This window comes from Pyrgilauda ruficollis, unplaced genomic scaffold (assembly GCF_017590135.1).
Source record: "Pyrgilauda ruficollis isolate IOZ18807 unplaced genomic scaffold, ASM1759013v1 scaffold16, whole genome shotgun sequence".
Lineage (NCBI taxonomy): Eukaryota > Metazoa > Chordata > Aves > Passeriformes > Passeridae > Pyrgilauda > Pyrgilauda ruficollis.
The window spans coordinates 14,116,427-14,134,989 of record NW_024514764.1 but is presented as its reverse complement, the minus strand read 5'-3'; the positions used below and the strand labels follow the sequence as shown (position 1 = coordinate 14,134,989).

The 18,563-nt window shown below is 53.2% G+C and overlaps 1 protein-coding gene across 4 annotated transcripts in view; it reads right to left on the bottom strand.

Annotated features, from left to right (window-relative positions):
- Positions 1–18,563, bottom strand: part of LOC121350895 (ankyrin repeat and fibronectin type-III domain-containing protein 1-like) — a 240,033-nt gene that overhangs the window by 154,242 nt on the left and 67,228 nt on the right. For all 4 annotated transcript variants that reach the window (XM_041462667.1, XM_041462666.1, XM_041462665.1 and 1 more), the window contains 2 exons: positions 12,662–12,855; positions 6,404–6,621 (listed from right to left, as the gene is read on the bottom strand). In XM_041462667.1, the coding sequence (XP_041318601.1) occupies positions 6,404–6,621; positions 12,662–12,734 (291 nt within the window). In that variant the 5' untranslated portion in view covers positions 12,735–12,855. The remainder of the gene's footprint in view (positions 1–6,403; positions 6,622–12,661; positions 12,856–18,563) is intronic.

Below are 18,563 nucleotides of genomic sequence, written 5' to 3'. Positions count from 1 at the left end.
ATGATCTCCAGAGTGTTGGACCCCTGGCTGCTGAGAATTTCAGCCTTTCTGTGCTGCCAGGCACTGACCCCCAGGAGAACACTGCATTGACCTGAGGCCGTGGAGAAGGCTTCCAAAATGGAATGACAGAACTGGGACTGTGGGTGTGGAGTTTGAATAGAAGTGTGTGATATCACAGGGTGGGAAACTCAGAGTTAAAGGCTTTAGAATATAGTAATATATAGTAAGCAAGATGGAGGTTTTAGGGCAGAGGCTGGTCTTTTTTCTTTACCTTCTTCTCCATGGGTTTGGGTGGTTTTGTGTAATTGGATAACAAGTCCACATTGCAGGCCATGGGTGGTTGGTTATTGGGTTAAAAGTAAAAATAATTGAGGTGTCATTTCTTAATTGGACAATTTATCTTCAAAAGGCCTTGTAGAGAGAGAGATGGGGCTCCATTTTTAGTTTGTTAGAGTGAAGTGCTGTAGAACTCAGGGTTGTGAGATTGTGACATAGATAGGAACTAATAAACATCTGAGTCCCAACAAGAAATATATGAAACGTACCATTTCACACAATGAAATGTACCATTTCACACATCTAATCCCAATCCTGGCAAAAAGAAGATAAAAACTTGACAGAAACACCCAGGTTAGGACCAAAACCAACCTGCATATCTTCTTGGAAAATGACACGTCAGTCTCACTAGCACCCACCCTGCAATGACAGCACTGAAATCAAACCCAAAGTCTGGTCCTCAGCAACAAAGCCCTTCCAGTTTCAAGCTCACTAGCACCCACCCTGCAATGACAGCACTGAAATCAAACCCAAAGTCTGGTCCTCAGCAACAAACCCCTTCCAGTTTCAAGCTCAGGATCCCACATCTTCTGTGTGTTAATTTTAGATTCCTGTGCCTTAAACCTTCCCAGCACTGGGCCCACCTCTCTCACAACAAACAGGAGAGGCCTCACCCACCCCAGCTCATTCTGACTGTCACAGCTGCCTGGTCCCAGCCTGGCTTTGACAAAGTGGGATGTCTCACACTGTCCCCAACCCATCGGAACCCACTCTCTACCAGCATGACCTGTAGCATTCCCCACAAACTGCTCCTCTGCTTCCTAATTCCTCCCACAGGAGACATCTCCCTTTGTGTGGGAATGCTGAGAGCAGTCCCACAGCATGCTGTGCTCTTCCCGAGCCATCCCTGCTTTCCTGCAGGCACCACAAAGCACCAGCTGGGACATCACAGGCTGCTGTTGTAAATAAAACCACGTTCACTAGAGAAATGAGCCGGGTACGTTTGGGTTTTGAGCTTTGCTGTGCCTGTTCACTCCCACACTAATTTGCAAAGTGGGGTGATTCACAGGGAGCCTCTTCCCAGCTCCCAGGGACTGCTCTCCAGGGAATGAGTCGCTCTCTGGCTCCAGCAACACGTTATTTATCAGGTTTGGGTTTTTCTGTTGAGCACTCAGTGAACAACAGTCGGCAACTGAGCAACTTGGGTAGGAAGGGCTGGGCACAGAGTGATGCACAGAGCTCAAACATCACCTGCCTTTGCAATTACCTTCCTCAGGCAGACTGCCACTCTGCTCTGGGAGCTGAGGCAGTCTGTGTGGAGCTCCAGGATGACTCTCATTGCTCTGCTCCACCTCCTCATCAAGCACAGCTGACCTGTTCTCACATGGTCATTTTTTCAACCCAGAGAAGCTGTAGCTGCCCCTGGATCCCTGGAAGTGTCCAAGGCCAGGGCTTGGATCAGCCTGAGGTAGTGGAAGGTGTCCCTGCCCGTGGCACGGGTTGGGATGAGATAGTTCTTAGGGTTCCTTCCAAACCAAACTACCCCAGGATTCTATTATTCTATTTTTATATATGTATTTATTTTTATCACACTGAACTACAGACACAGACAGGAATCTTCTGTCTGCTTGCTGATCCCTTCTGAAATCAGGTATGGGAGCGCATGGATAACAGTGTCAGAACAAAACCCAATCAAATACAGCAAGGAGAGAGGCACCACCAGCATGGAGAGAGCGGGATTTCACCGGACCAGAGGGATCATGGCAGGGTGACCATAACCTCACTGTCACCATAAGCATCACCCCAGAGCCTCCAGCTCTGCACACAGGAGACAGCAGGCTGCACCTAGCAGACTTGGGGAGGTCCCTGCACACTTAGGAACGAGACCAAACCATTGTGACAAGGCACAGATGGGTTCTACCAAGGTCCTGCCTTGTCTCCAGCTCACCTGGCACCCAAAACCCAGACCACGATAATCACATCCCAAGGACCGATTCTGCTCTGGGGTAAGGCAGTTTCTGCACTCCTCAACAGCACTGCAGTGACCAGCAGGGACAGGAGGCATTTCTGGGTTGATCTAGTCATTGGAATAGGAAAACCTGGACAGGTACCTGTCAGCTGGTGCCAGCCCAGGCACTGTCAGTGACTCCAGTGAGCACCAGATGTGACCAGGTCTCTGCCACACAGTGAGTTCCTCCCCTCGCTGCCTCCCTTCCCAGGCTCTGCTATCCCAATTCACTTTGTCATCATTGCTTTGTCAGGCAGGGATTTCCTCTGCTCAACTCATCTCTAGACCTCCCAAGACAAACAGAGTCTAAGTGTTTCCTGCAGGGCACAGACATTTCATATCAGAATCACTGCCTGGAAAAATACCATACACAAATAATAATAATTAAAAAATAAATTAGTGTATGAGAGTACAGAGTAAAATTAATTAGTGCATAGGCAGGAAAGCAATACAACCTTTAGTCACCTACTTGAAACCTGCAGGAACTACAGGAAGCAGAAGAGTCCAGGCAGCTGGGGCAGCACCAGGAATGCCATGGCAATGCCAAGGGTTGCTCTCCTCCACCGCCACAACAGAAAATGGGTGACTCCTCTGCAATGCTCAGAGAGCAGCACATCATTTCAGAGCAGCAGAGGGGTCAGGGTAGAGACCTCAAACCAAGTTGGGTCAGTATGTGGGACCCCGGGCATTGCTGGCTTCTCCTCTTCAGACGCAGCAGGGTCTGTGCCATAACACCACAAAATGAATGGGCAATGCCAGAACGGCTGGCCTAGATACAGAGAACTTGAAATTCCCATGGGCAAAAGGGAAGAGCACAATTCCCTCAGAGCCCTGCTGCAATCTGCACTGACTGTCCCAGAAATCACCACAGAGAGTGACTCAGCCCTGGTGACCTCTTTTAATGCTCCATAAGGTTAATGATGAGTTTAACAGGGTTAATTCTGCCTTTAATGACCAGTTTTCCAGTGAAGACAAGGAGATCAGCACAGTCTGTAACTCAGCCATGTCTTGCTTCTCCTCCCCCAGCAAGGGACACTACAGAAGGTCCCATCCCTGCCCCTGCTGCCCACCGCAGGAGCCAGCTGGGCACAAAACCAAAACAGTCCCCTGGCCGTCACCAAGTGACCCCAAACAACATGCCCAAAGTCTCAGAGCATGGTCCCTGCCTGGCCATGGTCGCTGTCTCTGTCACAGCTGGAGTGACTGGGACAAGGCAGGGGATCTGAGTGAGAGACAGATGTCAAAAGCAATCAGCCTCTCCCCTTTCTCCAAGGCAGGAATGCTGACAGCACTACAGGCCTTGGAGGAGTTAAAAGGAAAGGCTTATTAGAAAGAAAACTCGTTCTGACAATCACAAAAATTGGAATGCATTTAAAATTCAAATTATGCAAATTCTAGTAATCTGTACATGCAGATCCATCACACAGCAGAGTGGGACTGCAGACACATGTCACTAGCGACATGGCTGGAGAAATCCCACCCTCTCCAGGGCTCTGGGAGGAAGGCAGGTGTGCTGGCCTCTGGCACGGGAGGAGCGGCTGCTCCAGGACTGTGGGGCCACGCTGGATTTGCAGGTGCTTCCTCTGCACTGGAAGATGCTCCAGCAGCTCTGGCAGCATCTAGCATGTCATAGCCAGGGGAGCAGGGAAGCCAGATTCCAGTATTTTCACATAAATTATAGCAAATTCTCTCTTGGACAAGCTCAGGTGCCCATGACCAGCACAAAGCCTTTGTTAGGCAGCACCTAATCACATGGATGTGAGGTGGCCACACAGCACTGGATGCACATGGGCAGCAGGTCTGCCCTGTCACCATCCACTCTGCCATGGGAGGGTCCCACCCAAAGCCTCAAGAGCCTCTCCCCTCTCACATCAATTCCCAAAATTCTATTTTTTTAAGCCAAGCAGCCTCATCACACAGCAAAGGTGGCTCAGACTGTCAGCACGGAAAGAGCAAAGCCAGAAATTGACATTACAGGCTGGGGAAGTGCAACAGCCCAGAAAAATGAATCCAGCTTCTTCCTAAAAGATGAGCCACTATGATATGGCAAATCACGCTCCCTCCTGTACGTGCTGTGCCATGCATGAGGACAGCAGATCCCACCTGGCAGCGATTCCTCCCCAGCCAGGGCTGGGCAGAGCCGGTGTCACGCTGGGCCAGGGCAGAACACGAGCCCAGAGGAAGATGCAACACCTCCAGCACAGAGATGGAAACTAACCCAGCCATGGGAGGACACAGAGCCCAGAACTGTTCTTGGAAATAACTTCCCCAGCTTGGCAGGATCTCTGCTTTGAACTTACAAACCTGGCTCTGGGGCTGTGTTGGGAATGCTGGCCCTGTACTGGCCCAAACCTCAGCCCAGCGCTGCCAGTTCACCTTCCTCCACACTTTCTGCCACTGCTGAAGAGCCCTCTGGAAGCCCTTTCCAAGTAGGATGAGTCTGCTTTTCTCAGCAGGTATCACAAGGTCAGAGCCCCTGGCTGAGTCTACAGCAACAACTTCTACGTTGGAACAAGCCAGAAATTATTTATCAAGGAAAAAAAAAAAACCCACATCCCACAAAAAACCTGCTCTCTTCCTTGACAAACAGCCAGCTCTGTAGGTATACCAAGGAAAGCTAAAGGTCCCCAAAACCTGAGTAAGTCAAAGGCCAAATCAAACTGGCCACAGACAGCACAGAGAGGTGCTGGCATGGCACCGAGCAGGGAGGGACGGGGGCTGCCCCACAGGAAGGGCAGAACCCAGTTCTCTGCAGGTCCAGCACACTGTGCTTAAAACCCAAGTGCTTCCACACCTTTTGTGCCCATCTCCACTGCAGCACAGAGGCTGTGGGGAACAGGTCCCACAGAGATGGTGGAAAAACATCCCCAGAAGACAACGGTCCCCAACATCTCAGTATCCTCCTGTCCCTCCTGGGTACTGCTTGGAGCCACAGATCCAGGCAGACAGAAAAAGCAGACAATTCCTTACCCCACAGCAGGGCCGCCTCATCTTAAACATCTCCAGCTCCTTTCAGCCGCTCATCAGGTGCCCCATCCTGCTTGTGCTCATCGCCATCCCTGAGGTTTCAAGTGCTTCCTGAGCCCAAGGCAGCAGTTCCCACAGAGAAGGTTCACTGGCAGTGCTGGGACTGTGAGCAGCTCCCACAGACTCACCCACAGCCCCCACTGCTGTCCCCAACACGCTGTGAGACCAGAGCTGCCCTCACAGGGGCAGAAACAGTGGCTACATCCAACAATGCAGGCACAAGCAGGGAGGGTGAGCCCCCAGACCCACAGTGCCCAGCTGTGATACTGCCCAGGTGCACCAGCAGAAACCCCCAGTGCACGTGACCCCAGAGGGACCAGCCCTTCTTCTGGTGCAGAGGAAGCCTGTGCACAGCTTGGGGTGGGTGAGCTGTGCAGCCACAGCCCATTGCCTGCTCTGTTCCCATTGTACTGGCTCTCTCAGCCATTGCCAATCAACACGGAGTGCTTCTCATCCCTGCGGCACCTGAGCCCTCATTACAACCCCGAGCCACTAACGAGGCGGGGGAAGGACATCTGAACCCCGAGGTTTGGTGTCTCTGGGAAACAGAAGAGGTAGAGCCCATTAAACATTGATCAGAGGCTGCCACAGCTGCAGTGCAGCCCTGACGCATCCCTGCTGTCCTGCCACCAGGAGCTCCCAAGGGCCAGGAAGCTCTGAGCTGCCCCAAGGACTTGGTGCTGGCCCCTTGTTGCCCCAGCCCCTCACTGCTGACCCCCAACAAACCTTTGGGAAGGTGCAGTTCCTCACAGACACGAGTCTGAAGACAGGAAAACTCATTTCCTCCTTTCAGCCTTGTTCCGTGCTTTGGACAGCAGTGCCTAGAGTCCAGACCCTTGTCCCACACTTCACCCAACTGAGCAGCAGCCACTCTGAGCTTCTCGGGAGCCGAGGGGACAGGACCCCCAGGAGAGGGGCTCTGTCACAGGCTGGGCAAAGCCGAGCTGCCACCACCATCTGCTCCACCACTCTGGAGCAGCCTCTCTTTCTGTTGTTTTACTAGTGTTGGGCACAGAAATAGCTCTCCAAGATGTCAGTGTTTTTGGGAAGCCGCGTGCGTGTGAGCGTGGGCGGCCAGGGGCCGATACTCACGAACTGCCGCCGCAGCTTGGTCCTGACGCGCTCAGCCTTGCTCTCGGCCGGGTGCACGGCGTAGCTCAGGGAGCCCAGGTGGTTGTCCACGGACAGGCTCTTCCTCATGTAGAAGGAGCGGGTGCGGAAGTAGCTGAACGGGGCGTCCTCCACAGCCGTGCCCAGCTGGGGGGCCCTGGGGGGCTCCGAGCAGTCATCCTCCAGCCTCCAGGCCTCCCCTGCCGAGGAGAAGGTGATGTGCTCCCATCAGAGCATGACCCAGACATGTCCGACTCGAGCCAGCTCTGGGGATGCCCAGTTGGTATCCCTGGACCCCCTCTGGCCATCCCACATCCATCCCACCCCATCCCATGGGGTACAGACACTGGGAACTTACTCAGATGGCAGGTCCCTCCCACAAATCCCCATGTACTCCCTGTCCCAGGGAACAGCCCCTGCACTCAACCTGCCCACCCAGCTATCCACAGTCCCCACCGTTTCCTGGCAGGAATCAGCCAAATACAGTTAGAATCACAGAATACTTTTTGTCGGAAGGAAGATTAAAGCTCATCTCGTTCCAACCCCCTGCCATGGGCAAGGACACCTTCCACTTCATCAGGTTGCTCCAAGCCTTGTCCAACCTGGCCCTGAAGTCTTGCTTTGTGAATGGGTAAAATAAGGCACCACAAGTGTTACAAACTACAAAAGAATTTACTGACATCTCCTCCTGCAGAAAAAAAACCCAAAACCCTTTATGGCACAGCCAGGAGCAAATCAACGGCCCCATGAAGGACAGAAGCCAGACCTCCCTTCTCCACCTGCCCATCGCCAGCAGCAACAGGATGCAGCAGTGCAGGGCTGAGAGCCCCAGGGACAAACATCACTAACACTGCCACAGTGGTGACAGTGGTACAGCACAGTTGGCACCATGCAGGGCTGGTGATCCCAGGTCAGGACTGGCCACACTTCATTGCAACAAAAGGGAAAAAACAACAAAGCAACAGGAGATGTTTCCAGAATATCACTGCTGCTCTTTTCCCTTCAGCTCAGATTGTTGCCTGCTTTTTGTTGCCAATCTCCTCTTTACATCTGGAGCTTGCCCTGCCTCCTCCCCTCAGCCAAAATCACTGCTCAAGACATGACAAACAATCAATAAAAGCCTCAGTCTTGAAGCCTTCTCAATTATTAGCCCAAAAGGGCATCTCACAGGACTGCCTCCAGGGGCTCTCCCCCTCCTGCAGCCTCTTACCAAGGCAACATCCTTCGTCTCTCATTTCTGAAAAACCCAGCACCTTCAAGCACAAACGACCATGATCCCACTACACCAGGGCTGAGGAGCAAAACACTTCTGGGCTTTAAAGCAGATATGGCCCTAAGCCCCAGTTGAGCAGTGCAGTCCAGTTTACCCAGCAAGGCTGTGGGGTTTACATGGAATATGGTGAGACACAGGCTGGACTACAAAACACCAGAAGAGGAACCACCTACACACACTGCCAGAGGGCAGGATTAGATTGGACATTAGGATGGAATTGTTCCTTGTGAGGGTGGGGAGGCCCTGGCACAGGGTGCCCAGAGCAGCTGTGGCTGCCCCTGGATCCCTGGAAGTGTCCAAGGCCAGGCTGGATGGGGCTTGGAGCAGCCTGGGATAGTGGGAGGTGTCTCTGCTCAGGACAGGGGGTAGGAACAAGATGATCTTGAAGGTCCCTTCCAACTCAAACCCAAGCCATTCCATGAAAGAGCACAGCACTCCGAGCATCATGTAGATTTTTCCTCCCCTAGTTTCAATTTAATAAGCTGCTGCTGCTCCTCTCCAAATGTCACCTCACACAACACAGGAACTGCTGTTTGAAAGCTGTGATTATTCCATGCACAAACACGTCAATCGGAGGCAGATCCAGACTGCCATTGTGAGATAGCATCGCTCTGGGAGCGCAGCAGGGAACACTGACACAGGAGACACAGGGGACACGCAGGGAAATCGCACATGAAAGGAGGAACCTGCCCCTGTGCTCACCTGAGATGGCCCAGCCAGTGCCTGTGCCATCCTGTGTCCTCGAGACTGTCCCGTCCCAGCCGCACAGCTCACGCAGACACAGCCCCCACTGCTCTGCTGCCCTGAGCAAGGGAGGGCCAAGGCCATGTGCTGAATGAAGGATTCACCCGCTGCACCCTCCTCCGTACAGGGCACCTCACCCAAGGATAAGGAGTTGGGTTTCAAATCCTCCAGAGCAGCTGGGCCACATCTGCTCTCACTGACCCCAGTTCCCCAAGGATTTTGTGGCTTTTGGTCTCATCTCTCATCTACAGGAGCTGCATTCTACGGCAGGAGCTGGACCAGAGGCACCTGCTGCCCGGCCTGCCCAAGGGGTGATCCTCACCAAACTGGGTCCTTCCTCCCTGCACACAGGGAGCCACCACAGGACCTTGTCTACCCCAAAATGCTTTTCTACCTGCTGAAGGAGTTTGTCCTGATTGCTACCAAACAAGTAAATCAATGACCAAGCCCAGAACAGTCAGAAGGGGAAGATCAAGTCAGAGAATGACAGACTGGTTTGGACTGGAAGGGAAATAAAAGCTCATCTCATTCCAACCCCTGCCATAGGCAGGGATGTCACTCACTAGATCAGGTTGCTCAGGGTCCCATCCAACCTGGAGAGGAAATGTCAGGAACAGAAGCAAGCCCACAGACTGGAGGCCAACAATCCTCATGCTCTTGTGTCTTGGAGCTGCTCACCCCTCTGCCCTCAGAACTGTACCCTCAACATCAGCACCTCTGGAAGATCTTCTGACCATCTCTCCTTGGGCTTGACAATAACAATTCCTGCAAACCCTTTTTTCTTTCTGAATTTGAGGTGTTGGGGAGAACACACATCAAAAGATGGAGGGGACAGCAAGGACAGAGACCCATGCCTCTCCAGTACATCCTCTACAAGTAGAAGAAAAATTAATTCCAGGGTCCTGGTCTAAGCTCAAATCCAGCTGCTTCTTTGTGGCTTCTTTATTTTCCTCCCATGGGCACAATTCCCAATAAACTCACCCCAACCATGCTACGAGTTAACTTCTTCCCAGACCCACAGCAGGGCATGGAGCCAGCTCCTAAAGAGCTCTGCATGCTGCCTGACAGGCAAGGGAGAGTGGAGGCAGGGAAGTACTCCAGAGTGGTCTGCTCCTTCCAGGTGCAAGAGGAGGGAACTGCAAGGGACCAGGCATGTAAACCATGCAGGGAGTTTCTGTGCAGGCTGCAGCTGAGGGCTGCAGTGGTCAAAGGCTGAGAAGAAGCCCCTGCCTGATGTAGAAGGAAGAGGTGAGAGAGCAAAGGAGGGCTTTTCCTCAGTCCCACTCCTAAATCTTCACAGAGGAACAAGGGATGAGAAGCAACAGGCAGTTCATTGCTCTGTGCCACCAGCACGTGTGAGACCTCCTGGCAGACTGCAGTGTGACACCCAAGGGATAATGGCTTGGACAAAGCAGGCACTGTCCCCTGTTCAATCAAGCCTCATTTGTGCTTGTCTTCCCCTCTCTAGGGTTTGGAGCCATAAGAATTTGGGGTTAATCCTGGAGCTGCTCCAGGCAAGGAGTTGAAGGATATAGGAAGGAGAGGAAGAGCTCATAGCCTGTCCCAGCTGACCACAGTACTGTTATAGGTGTCCTGCAGGGGAAAAACAAAACCAGACCATCAGGAAACCCAGACCTGCTGACCAGCCCAGCCAGTTCCTGAGCTCATGGAATGAGGTGGAAGTTTGTTTCAAAGGGAAAGAAGGGCTCTGGGAGGCTCAGCAGCCACAGGCTCAGCTCTTCTGCCCATCTTCAGGGTCCCAGCTCCCCACCAGGCACGTTGGTGTCCTCACAAGGACCTGCAGAGGAGCTGTAGTGCCACAGCAAGACAACCTCCTGTGACCCCCTGTCAAGTACCAGGGCACATCCCTCCTCCAGTGCTGCCACACTGGAATCATAGGACACAAAGGAAAAGGTTGAGGAACACGTCCCAGTGGTCAGATGAGGATGTCACATCCCATCCATGCCAGACACAATCACTTCTTCCATCTTGCTTGGTGATTCCTCTGCTCATGGCCCCCAAAACAGCAGCGAGCAGAGTGCAGTTCCTCGCCAGAGCCGTGAATCCTCCCTGAAGATGAGCTCATCATCTCTCCCAAGGACAGCCCTGCTCTAGCCATGTCCCTGTGCATAAGCCTCTTCCTGAGCTGGTTTTGGTCCTGTGTCCCCCCACCTTGAATGGGGAGTGGTGGTACCTGCTCACAGCAAATTCACCACTTTGTTAGGGAAAAGACCTTATCCAAGAATAATGAAATGGTCTGGGTTGGAAAGGACCTTAAAGCTCATCTCATTCCAGACCCTGCAATGGGCAAAGACACCTCCCACTATCCCAGGCTGCTCCAAGCCCTGTCCAACCTGGCCTTGGACTCTTCAGGGATCCAAGGGCAGCCACAGCTTTCTGGGCAACCTGTTTCAACTTCGCTCGATCCTGATATCCAGCAGTTCAGCTCTTATTCATAAATCCTTATGGGAATCCTGCATTGCTGGTCAGCATCCCAGGGCTTGTCCACCTGCAGCACCACATGCTGCTCCATTCCCTTTGTGCTGTCCAAATGTCCCACCCTGCCAGCAGTGGTATCTCTTCTTTTTCTCCTCCGGGACATCATCCTGACAGCCTTTAAAAGTAAATAATTAGCAGTTCCTAATTGAGCCAGGAAAACAACGTGGGAGAATCTGGACTGAAAACAACACACTCATTCATCCACTGCTCTGGCTGTGGAGGGAGCCCTCCAATCTCCAAGGGTTATCCTACTCCTTCTCCTCTTGGCATCCCTGGCCCCTTCCAGCCATGAGCAAAGTAAGATCTTAGACACTTCTTACATGCACTCAGAGTTTCCGTGACTCCTGCTGTGCAGGGAGGGTGTGCACGGGGTTTGCTCCAGGACAGCTGTGCCATGGAGCACGAGCCTGTCTGCACTCCCAGGACAGCAGGTGTCTGCAGCAGATGCTGAAGTGTTTGCAGTGGGTCTGACCCACACGGCAACATCACCCCACAGTCTTACACCAGCCTCCCACGCCCTTCCTCCAGCTCCAGCACAGCTCCCTGGAAGCACCGACAGAGCAAATGGGGACTGCAGGTGTGCAAGGGAGCTCTGGATGCCATGTCCTTCTTGGTGGAGGCTACACAGCTTTCCCACAGGTTTCCTCTCATTCCAAGACCCACTCTAACAATTTGATGGGCTGAAGGAAAACCCACAGGTCCCACACATGGAAGCAGTGGCTCAGGTGCTGCAGGACACTCGGGAGCTCTGTCATGACAAGAGTGGCAGGACGGGCTCAGCGATGTGCAAAGATCTGCTCTGTGCACAACTTTTGGGAGAATTAGCAGCACCAGGAAATGAAATGCAGCCTGCAAAGCATCAAAAATAATCCAGGATTTGGACAGCTGCTCTGCTGAGCAACACAGAGATCTGACTGTGAGAGGGATAATTAAAAAAAACCCATAAAAATAAAAAAATCCAAGGGTGCTGTTTGAAGGGAGCTGTTTTATAAGGATTTTATTCAGCATTGGAGTGTCAGCCCTGGCTTCCAGGCTTTATCTTTGTTTCAGTGTTAATAATCCCCCTTCCCATCACTTTTATAGTCCCAGCGTGAATCTACTGGCACCAAAAGCACTGAAACGCTTTGGCCATCATCAGCTTTGCCAATAAACTTGCTCAGAGCAGCTGGCCCAGCAATACAGCAATATTAGTATTTCATCACGATCAGCAGGAGAGTAGAAGAACATGATAAAAATTCTTAGGGCTGACCCAAAGGCCAAAACACAGTACTAGGCTGGGAGCATTTGCAAATCTCCAGTGCCAGGGCTATGGAAAGAGCACAGCAATGATGTTCCTGCCACCGCTCCTGGTGGAGACCAGCTACAAGTGCCCTGAAGTTACACAGGAAAGAGGCACCTGGGCCGCTGCATTGGCCAAGGAGGCCCCAGGGCGGTATCTCACCCCAGCACCCTCAGGCAGAAGGCTCTGAGCGTCACCTCTCCACCTTGGGTGGCTTCCAACAACCAACTCTTCTTTTTCACCAGCATAATATGAAGGATGGGGAGGTTTAAGTATCAAGCTCAAAGAAAGACTCAACCAGGGGCAAAAACCCCAAAAGTTCACCAAGAAGTGCTATTTTCAGAGCAGAATAAACTTCAGGAGGGCTGCAGTCGGATTTGTGCCCCTGGAGAAGCAGGAAAGCTTTGCCGGGGTCCTGTAGGCACAGAGGGGTGGGTGCACTCACCGGCAGAAGGGACTGTGCAGCCTTTCTGGTGCTCGGAGGCCGAGTGCTTCTTGTAGGGCTTCTGCTCCGGCATCTCGTCCCTGTAGGCCGCGGGCTCGAGCAGGGGCAGCCGGCTCAGCACCGGCGACTGCGGGATGCTGGGCAGCGTCCGCGACTTGCCCAGGAGCGGCCGCTGCGGCTTCCTGTCCAGAGACCTGTGGGGACACCAGGGGGGACAGGGGCGTTCAGCAGCTGGGACAGCACACAGGACAGGGCGTTCAGCAGCTGGGACAGCACACAGGACAGGGCATTCAGCAGCTGGGACAGCACACAGGACACAGGACAGGGCGTTCAGCAGCTGGGACAGCACACAGGACACAGCATTCAGCAGCTGGGACAGCACACAGGACAGGGCGTTCAGCAGCTGGGACAGCACACAGCACACAGGACAGGGCGTTCAGCAGCTGGGACAGCACACAGCACACAGGACAGGGCGTTCAGCAGCTGGGACAGCACACAGGACAGGGCGTTCAGCAGCTGGGACAGCACACAGCACACAGGACAGGGCGTTCAGCAGCTGGGACAGCACACAGCACACAGGACAGGGCATTCAGCAGCTGGGACAGGTCTCATGTGCCCTCCTGGGGATGACACTGGCCTCGGCGCTGCTCCAAGGAACCCAGAAATGCAATAACAAGGAGCAGAGCCCAGCACCGTTGTGGGGTGTCCTGGGCTGAGGGTTACCCCAAGGCTGTCCCTTGTCCCCTGCTTTCACAGAACCCACAGCTAAGCCCCAGCACACCCCAAGGCTGTTCCAAAATCACAGAACTAAGGAATGCTTTGGGTTGGAAAGGACCTAAGAGATCATATTCCAATGCCCTGACATGGGCAAATCTCATAATGAATGGTACAGATCATTCAAATTTCCATCTAAAACTCAATTTTTCACTGTTTATGCTCACTTGTTCTTGTGCCAATATTAACCTTTAGCTTAAATAATTATCCCCCCTCTACAGTGTTTGCTCCCATGATTAATTTCCATCGTAATGAAGTCCCAGCCCCTTTCTGCCTGCCTTTTTCAAGGCTGATTAACGCAAATTCTTTCAGTCTCCTCTCACAAAATTAGCTTTTATTTCCCCATGGATGTTTCCACACCCCTCACTGCCCTCCTTCTCTCTTGGGCTCAGCTTTTTCCACCCATCCTGGAGCATCAGAGAATCCCAGGATGGTTTAGGTTGGAAGGGACCTTAAAGTCCATCTTGTTCCACCCCCTGCCATGTCCAGGACACCTCCCACTGTCCCAGGCTGCTCCAAGCCCCATCCAGCCTGGCCTTGGGCACTGCCAGGGATCCAGGGCAGCCACAGCTGCTCTGGGCACCCTGTGCCAGGGCCTGCCCACCCTCACAGGGAACAATTCCTAATTCCCAATATCCCATCCAGCCCTGCCCTCTGGCAGTGGGAAGCCATTCCCTGGGTCCTGTCCCTCCATGCCTTGTCCCCAGTCCCTCTCCAGCTCTCCTGGAGCCCCTTTAGGCCCTGCAAGGGGCTCTGAGGTGTCACTGGAGCCTTCTCCTCTCCAGGGGAGCACCCCCAGCTCTGCCAGCCTGGCTCCAGAGCAGAGAGGCTCCAGTCTGGTGATCATGCACACCTGAGCTCCTGATGCAGACAGCAGGGCAACCCCTGTGCCTCCCTGCACGTTCCACCACTAAATTTTATCCTATTTGACGCTCCAGTGCTCAGGGTCACAGAGGCAGAGTCCATCACGCCAAAACTCCTGACCCTCAGTGCTGGCCTGTCACTGAGACATTTGTCACAACAGCTCTGCACTCCCCTTCCAAACACAGCAGCAGCTCCCAGTGTTGCCAGTCTGGTGTCACTCAGGAGAGCAGGCACAGGGCCAGAGTGGTGCCACAGCTGTGCAGCCACCTCCCAGGGACAGTCACACCAAGCCCTGGGCACATGGGCTGGGCCAGAGGGCAAGCCCTGGCACCCCTGCCAGCCCCACACGGCACATCCTCAGAGCAGGGCCGAGCAGCACGTTCTGACATTAGGTCAGCAGTTTATTGGTATAAATCAATCACATCCTCTCTCAATCCCAGATGCTGCTGCTCTGCTGCTCTCTGGGGCTGGGGCAGAGACAGCAGTGCCTGGGGCAGCAGTGCCTCAGCTGTGCCAGGCGCTCAGCACCATCCTGCCCACCCCAGGCCCCACGCGTCAGTGGGCTCAGCATGGAAATAAGATGTGCCAAGAGATACAAATCCAGAATTAGTTTCCCAAGCAGTTTCCATTCCAGCAGAACATTTGTACATCTCATTGTAAAATATTTCACTGGCACAAGGCAACAGGGACAGAGCTTAACACATCACTGTGCTGCATAAATGAGCTCAAAACATTCCTTTCTCTGTGCATGTAAATCCCAGGATACCTGTGTACAGCTCCATCACCTGCAGAACCCCATTAACATTTTAGTGCTCCCGTTCCTTTTGTGCTCACAGGGCCACTCACAAGAGTCACATGGGGGAAAAAAACCAGAATAATTCACTCTGTTAGAGAAGCAATTTTCAAGGTATGTATCTTTAGGCAGCGATTTATATTGTCAAAAAAAGCAAAGCTACTAGAAACCTGTTTACCACTGAAGTCTGAGCTCAAATTCCCAAGCACAATAGAGCTCCATGGATTTACTATCCCACTTGTCATTGCTGAACCACAGCTGGCACATAAGTACCACACAGCCCCTCGTTCATCCCAACCCCCTGGTGGGGTGGGGAGGAGAACTGGGAAAAGGCAAAACCCATGACTTGAGGTAATAATTGAAATATAGTTGTTAGTGGTATTTGATATTATTATCCTTATTATTGTTGTTGTTATTATTATTGTAATGAAAATGGAGATAAGAAAAAGAGAGAGAGGAATATAATCCCAGATGGACAAGTGGTGCCCAACACAGTCTCTCACTGCCCAAAACTCCTGTTCCTCAGCAGCAATAGGCCTCTCCCAGTTTCCATACTGGGTGTGACATTCCATGGTCTGGAATATCCGTCCCAGTCCTTGTCAGCTCCCCAGTGGCCAAGCATGGGAAATGGAGAAGTCCTGGACTTAGAGCATTTCCCAGCAGCAACCAAACCAGCAGTGTGTTATCAACACTGTTCTCATCCTGAATCCAAAACACAGCCCTGGACCAGCTCTGGGAAGAAAATGAGCTCTCCCCCAGCCCAAGCCAGAGCTGGTGCACAGCTCCAGAGCCCTGAGCAGCCACTGCCAGGCAGGACCTGACAGCACCGGGAAGTCACATTGCATCTCCGTCTGCTTCCCAAGCAGGCGTCCCAGCTGGGTGCTATCAAGGATGCCACATCCCATTAGTAAAAATCCCTGATGGAGTGTAAAGCTCAATTAGAAAAGCCACAATCAACGCTTTACAGCCTATATTTAGCTGCCGTTCGGCATTTGGGTAGGAAGGAGAGCATATAATTGAGTCATGACAGGGGTGGAAAAATCCTCCTGGCTGGGTGTGAGAGCACAGGCAGAAGCCCAGAGACAGCTCTGTCACTCCTAGTCCACAGTCAGATGGGGAAATGTGGGAACATCGTCAGGGCCAGGTCCCTGCCCCTAGCCCCAGGGACAGCTGTGGAGCAGGAGTGGCTGTGCCAGGCAGGGGCAAGGCTGCTCCAGCACCCCCAGCCCAGCCACAGCCCCACACACCCAGCAGCACGGGAAGAAAACAGCAGAACTCATCTCCAAAGCTGCGCTGTGTGCAGCACCTTCCCCATGGTGATGTCCTTCTCCAACCCAGGAAAGAGAGGGAAAGGGCTCAGATAAAGGGAAGGGAGGGAGAAAGAAAAGTTTACTGTAAATTAAAAGCCAGCTCCTGCAGCCCTCCTGCAAGATGGGAACAAACTGCACAGACCTTCAGCCTCCCCTCCCAGCTCATTTCTGTGTGGGAGAAGCTGCCCTCCAGAGAGCACTTCCAGCCCAACCCAGAGATTGCGGAGTCTGCAGCTTCCCAGGGTAGGATGGGGGAGTCACCACAGCAGCCCCAGCAGAAACCCAGCAGCAGCACAGAGAGCAGCAGGAGGGGAAAATAACCCTAAACACACTGCTCTCATAATCCAAAAAGGACCGCAGTAAGCCTCACTGATTTATATGATTTGCCCAGGAACAAAGCAAGGAAACCTCCTGCAAGTGTCCTGGAAATGCCCAAGGATGCTGACCCTCCAGAGATGTCCCACTCCTGCCAACAGGGAAGCCTTCATGCTGCCACAGCACCCAGTCCCAGCAGCTCTGACACAAACCTGAGTACCCACCATGCTAATCCCTTCCCTGAGGCAGGCTGCTGCTGGAACACAGCAAGAATAAAAGGAGGTTAACGTGGGGTAGAAAACTAAGGAGGGAAAGGGGCAGAGCAGCAGGGCAGCAGCTACTCCAGATCTTGCCCACCTGCCCCAGAGCTGTGGCTTGGTGACAGCCATATGCCCTGTGAGGGACATGTGAGGCCACTTCCAAGATCCAAGGGGGCACAACATGTGTTGCAAAGAGCTCACAGCCCCAAAACTCAAACCAAAAATAGACAGAATAGACAAAGGGCTGCCCCTCCTCCTGCAGCACCACATAGCATCCCACAGGTAACTGGAGGGGGGCTCCTCCACCCCCTCAGGTTATTAATTCACTAAATCATCGAGCAAAGGAAGTTGATAAAGCAGAAGGTTTGGGGAAGAACAGCTAAATGTGGTACAGGCTGAGAGGGTGGCAGGGATAGGGGCCAGGAGAGCCCAGGTATTGCAGAGGGACAGGTCTCCCAGATCTTCCCAGCCTGTGGCTGCTCACTCACTCCCCAGCCCACTCCTCCAAGGAGGTGTAACTTAGCAACCTGACCTTAAAAACTCGGCAAGGGTTCCAGCTGGATTCACGAAAATGAGAGATGGTACAAGCCAGGAGGAGCCATTACCCACCAAACTCCCTCTCCAAGCAGGTGGGGTGTGGGGAGGGGGGTGCATCTCCTGCGCAGCCTGAGCCCCATGGCAACACAAACAATGGTTGCAAAATGGAAACAAATCAACAGAACACCCACATCCATTCCTGAAAAGCTTGTGGAGATGCAGCTAGGTGTGACAGGTAGAGGGGGCAGGGATAGATGGGGTACTGGGAAGAAATTCTTGGCTGAGGGCTGTTGAGGCACAGGGTGTCCAGAGAAGCTGTGGCTGCCCCTGGGTCCCTGGCAGTGTCCAGGGCCAGGCTGGACACAGCTTGGAGCAACCTGGGATAGTGGGAGGTGTCCCTGCCATGGCAAGGGGTGGAATGAGATGAGCTTTAAGATTCCTTCCAACCCAAACCCTTCTGGGATTTTGTGAGGCTTCCCCTCATAAAAGTGCTCAGCTCCACAGCACAGGATTCACCCTGTCCTGCCATGGTGCCTCACCCCACTCTGTGTCCCTGCCCAGGGCAGACACAGAACTCACTCCTGCAGGAAGCAGCTGGGACACCCCACCAGGCTGGGCTCAGCCAGGCCAGCCCATCCCCAAAGCCCGAGGCAAGGCAGGACTGTGCCTCTGACCCCCGGGAGTGCACAGTGCTCACTGGGTGTGAGCTCTGCTCTGAGCCATGGGGCTGAGCAGAGATTTGAGCAAGAATCGTCTCCATCCCCACCATGGCAGCAGCAGGAGACAAGCCAACATCTACCTGCCACTGGTTTCTGCAAAGGGGCTCTGCAGGAGAAGGCAGCAGCAGGAGGAGAGGGGAAGCACAGGAGGCTGTTGTGCCTCAGAAGCTCTTTCTGGACAGAAGCACGAGGCAGCAGCCCCTGGGATGTGCTTCGGTGCAGTCCAACACCAAAGCAGTGGCAGGACCCCATGGAGGGCAGGGAATGCAGTTTAAGGGGATCACGCAGCCTAGGGAAGGAGTGTGAGAGGAAGAAGTCAACTGGTAACAC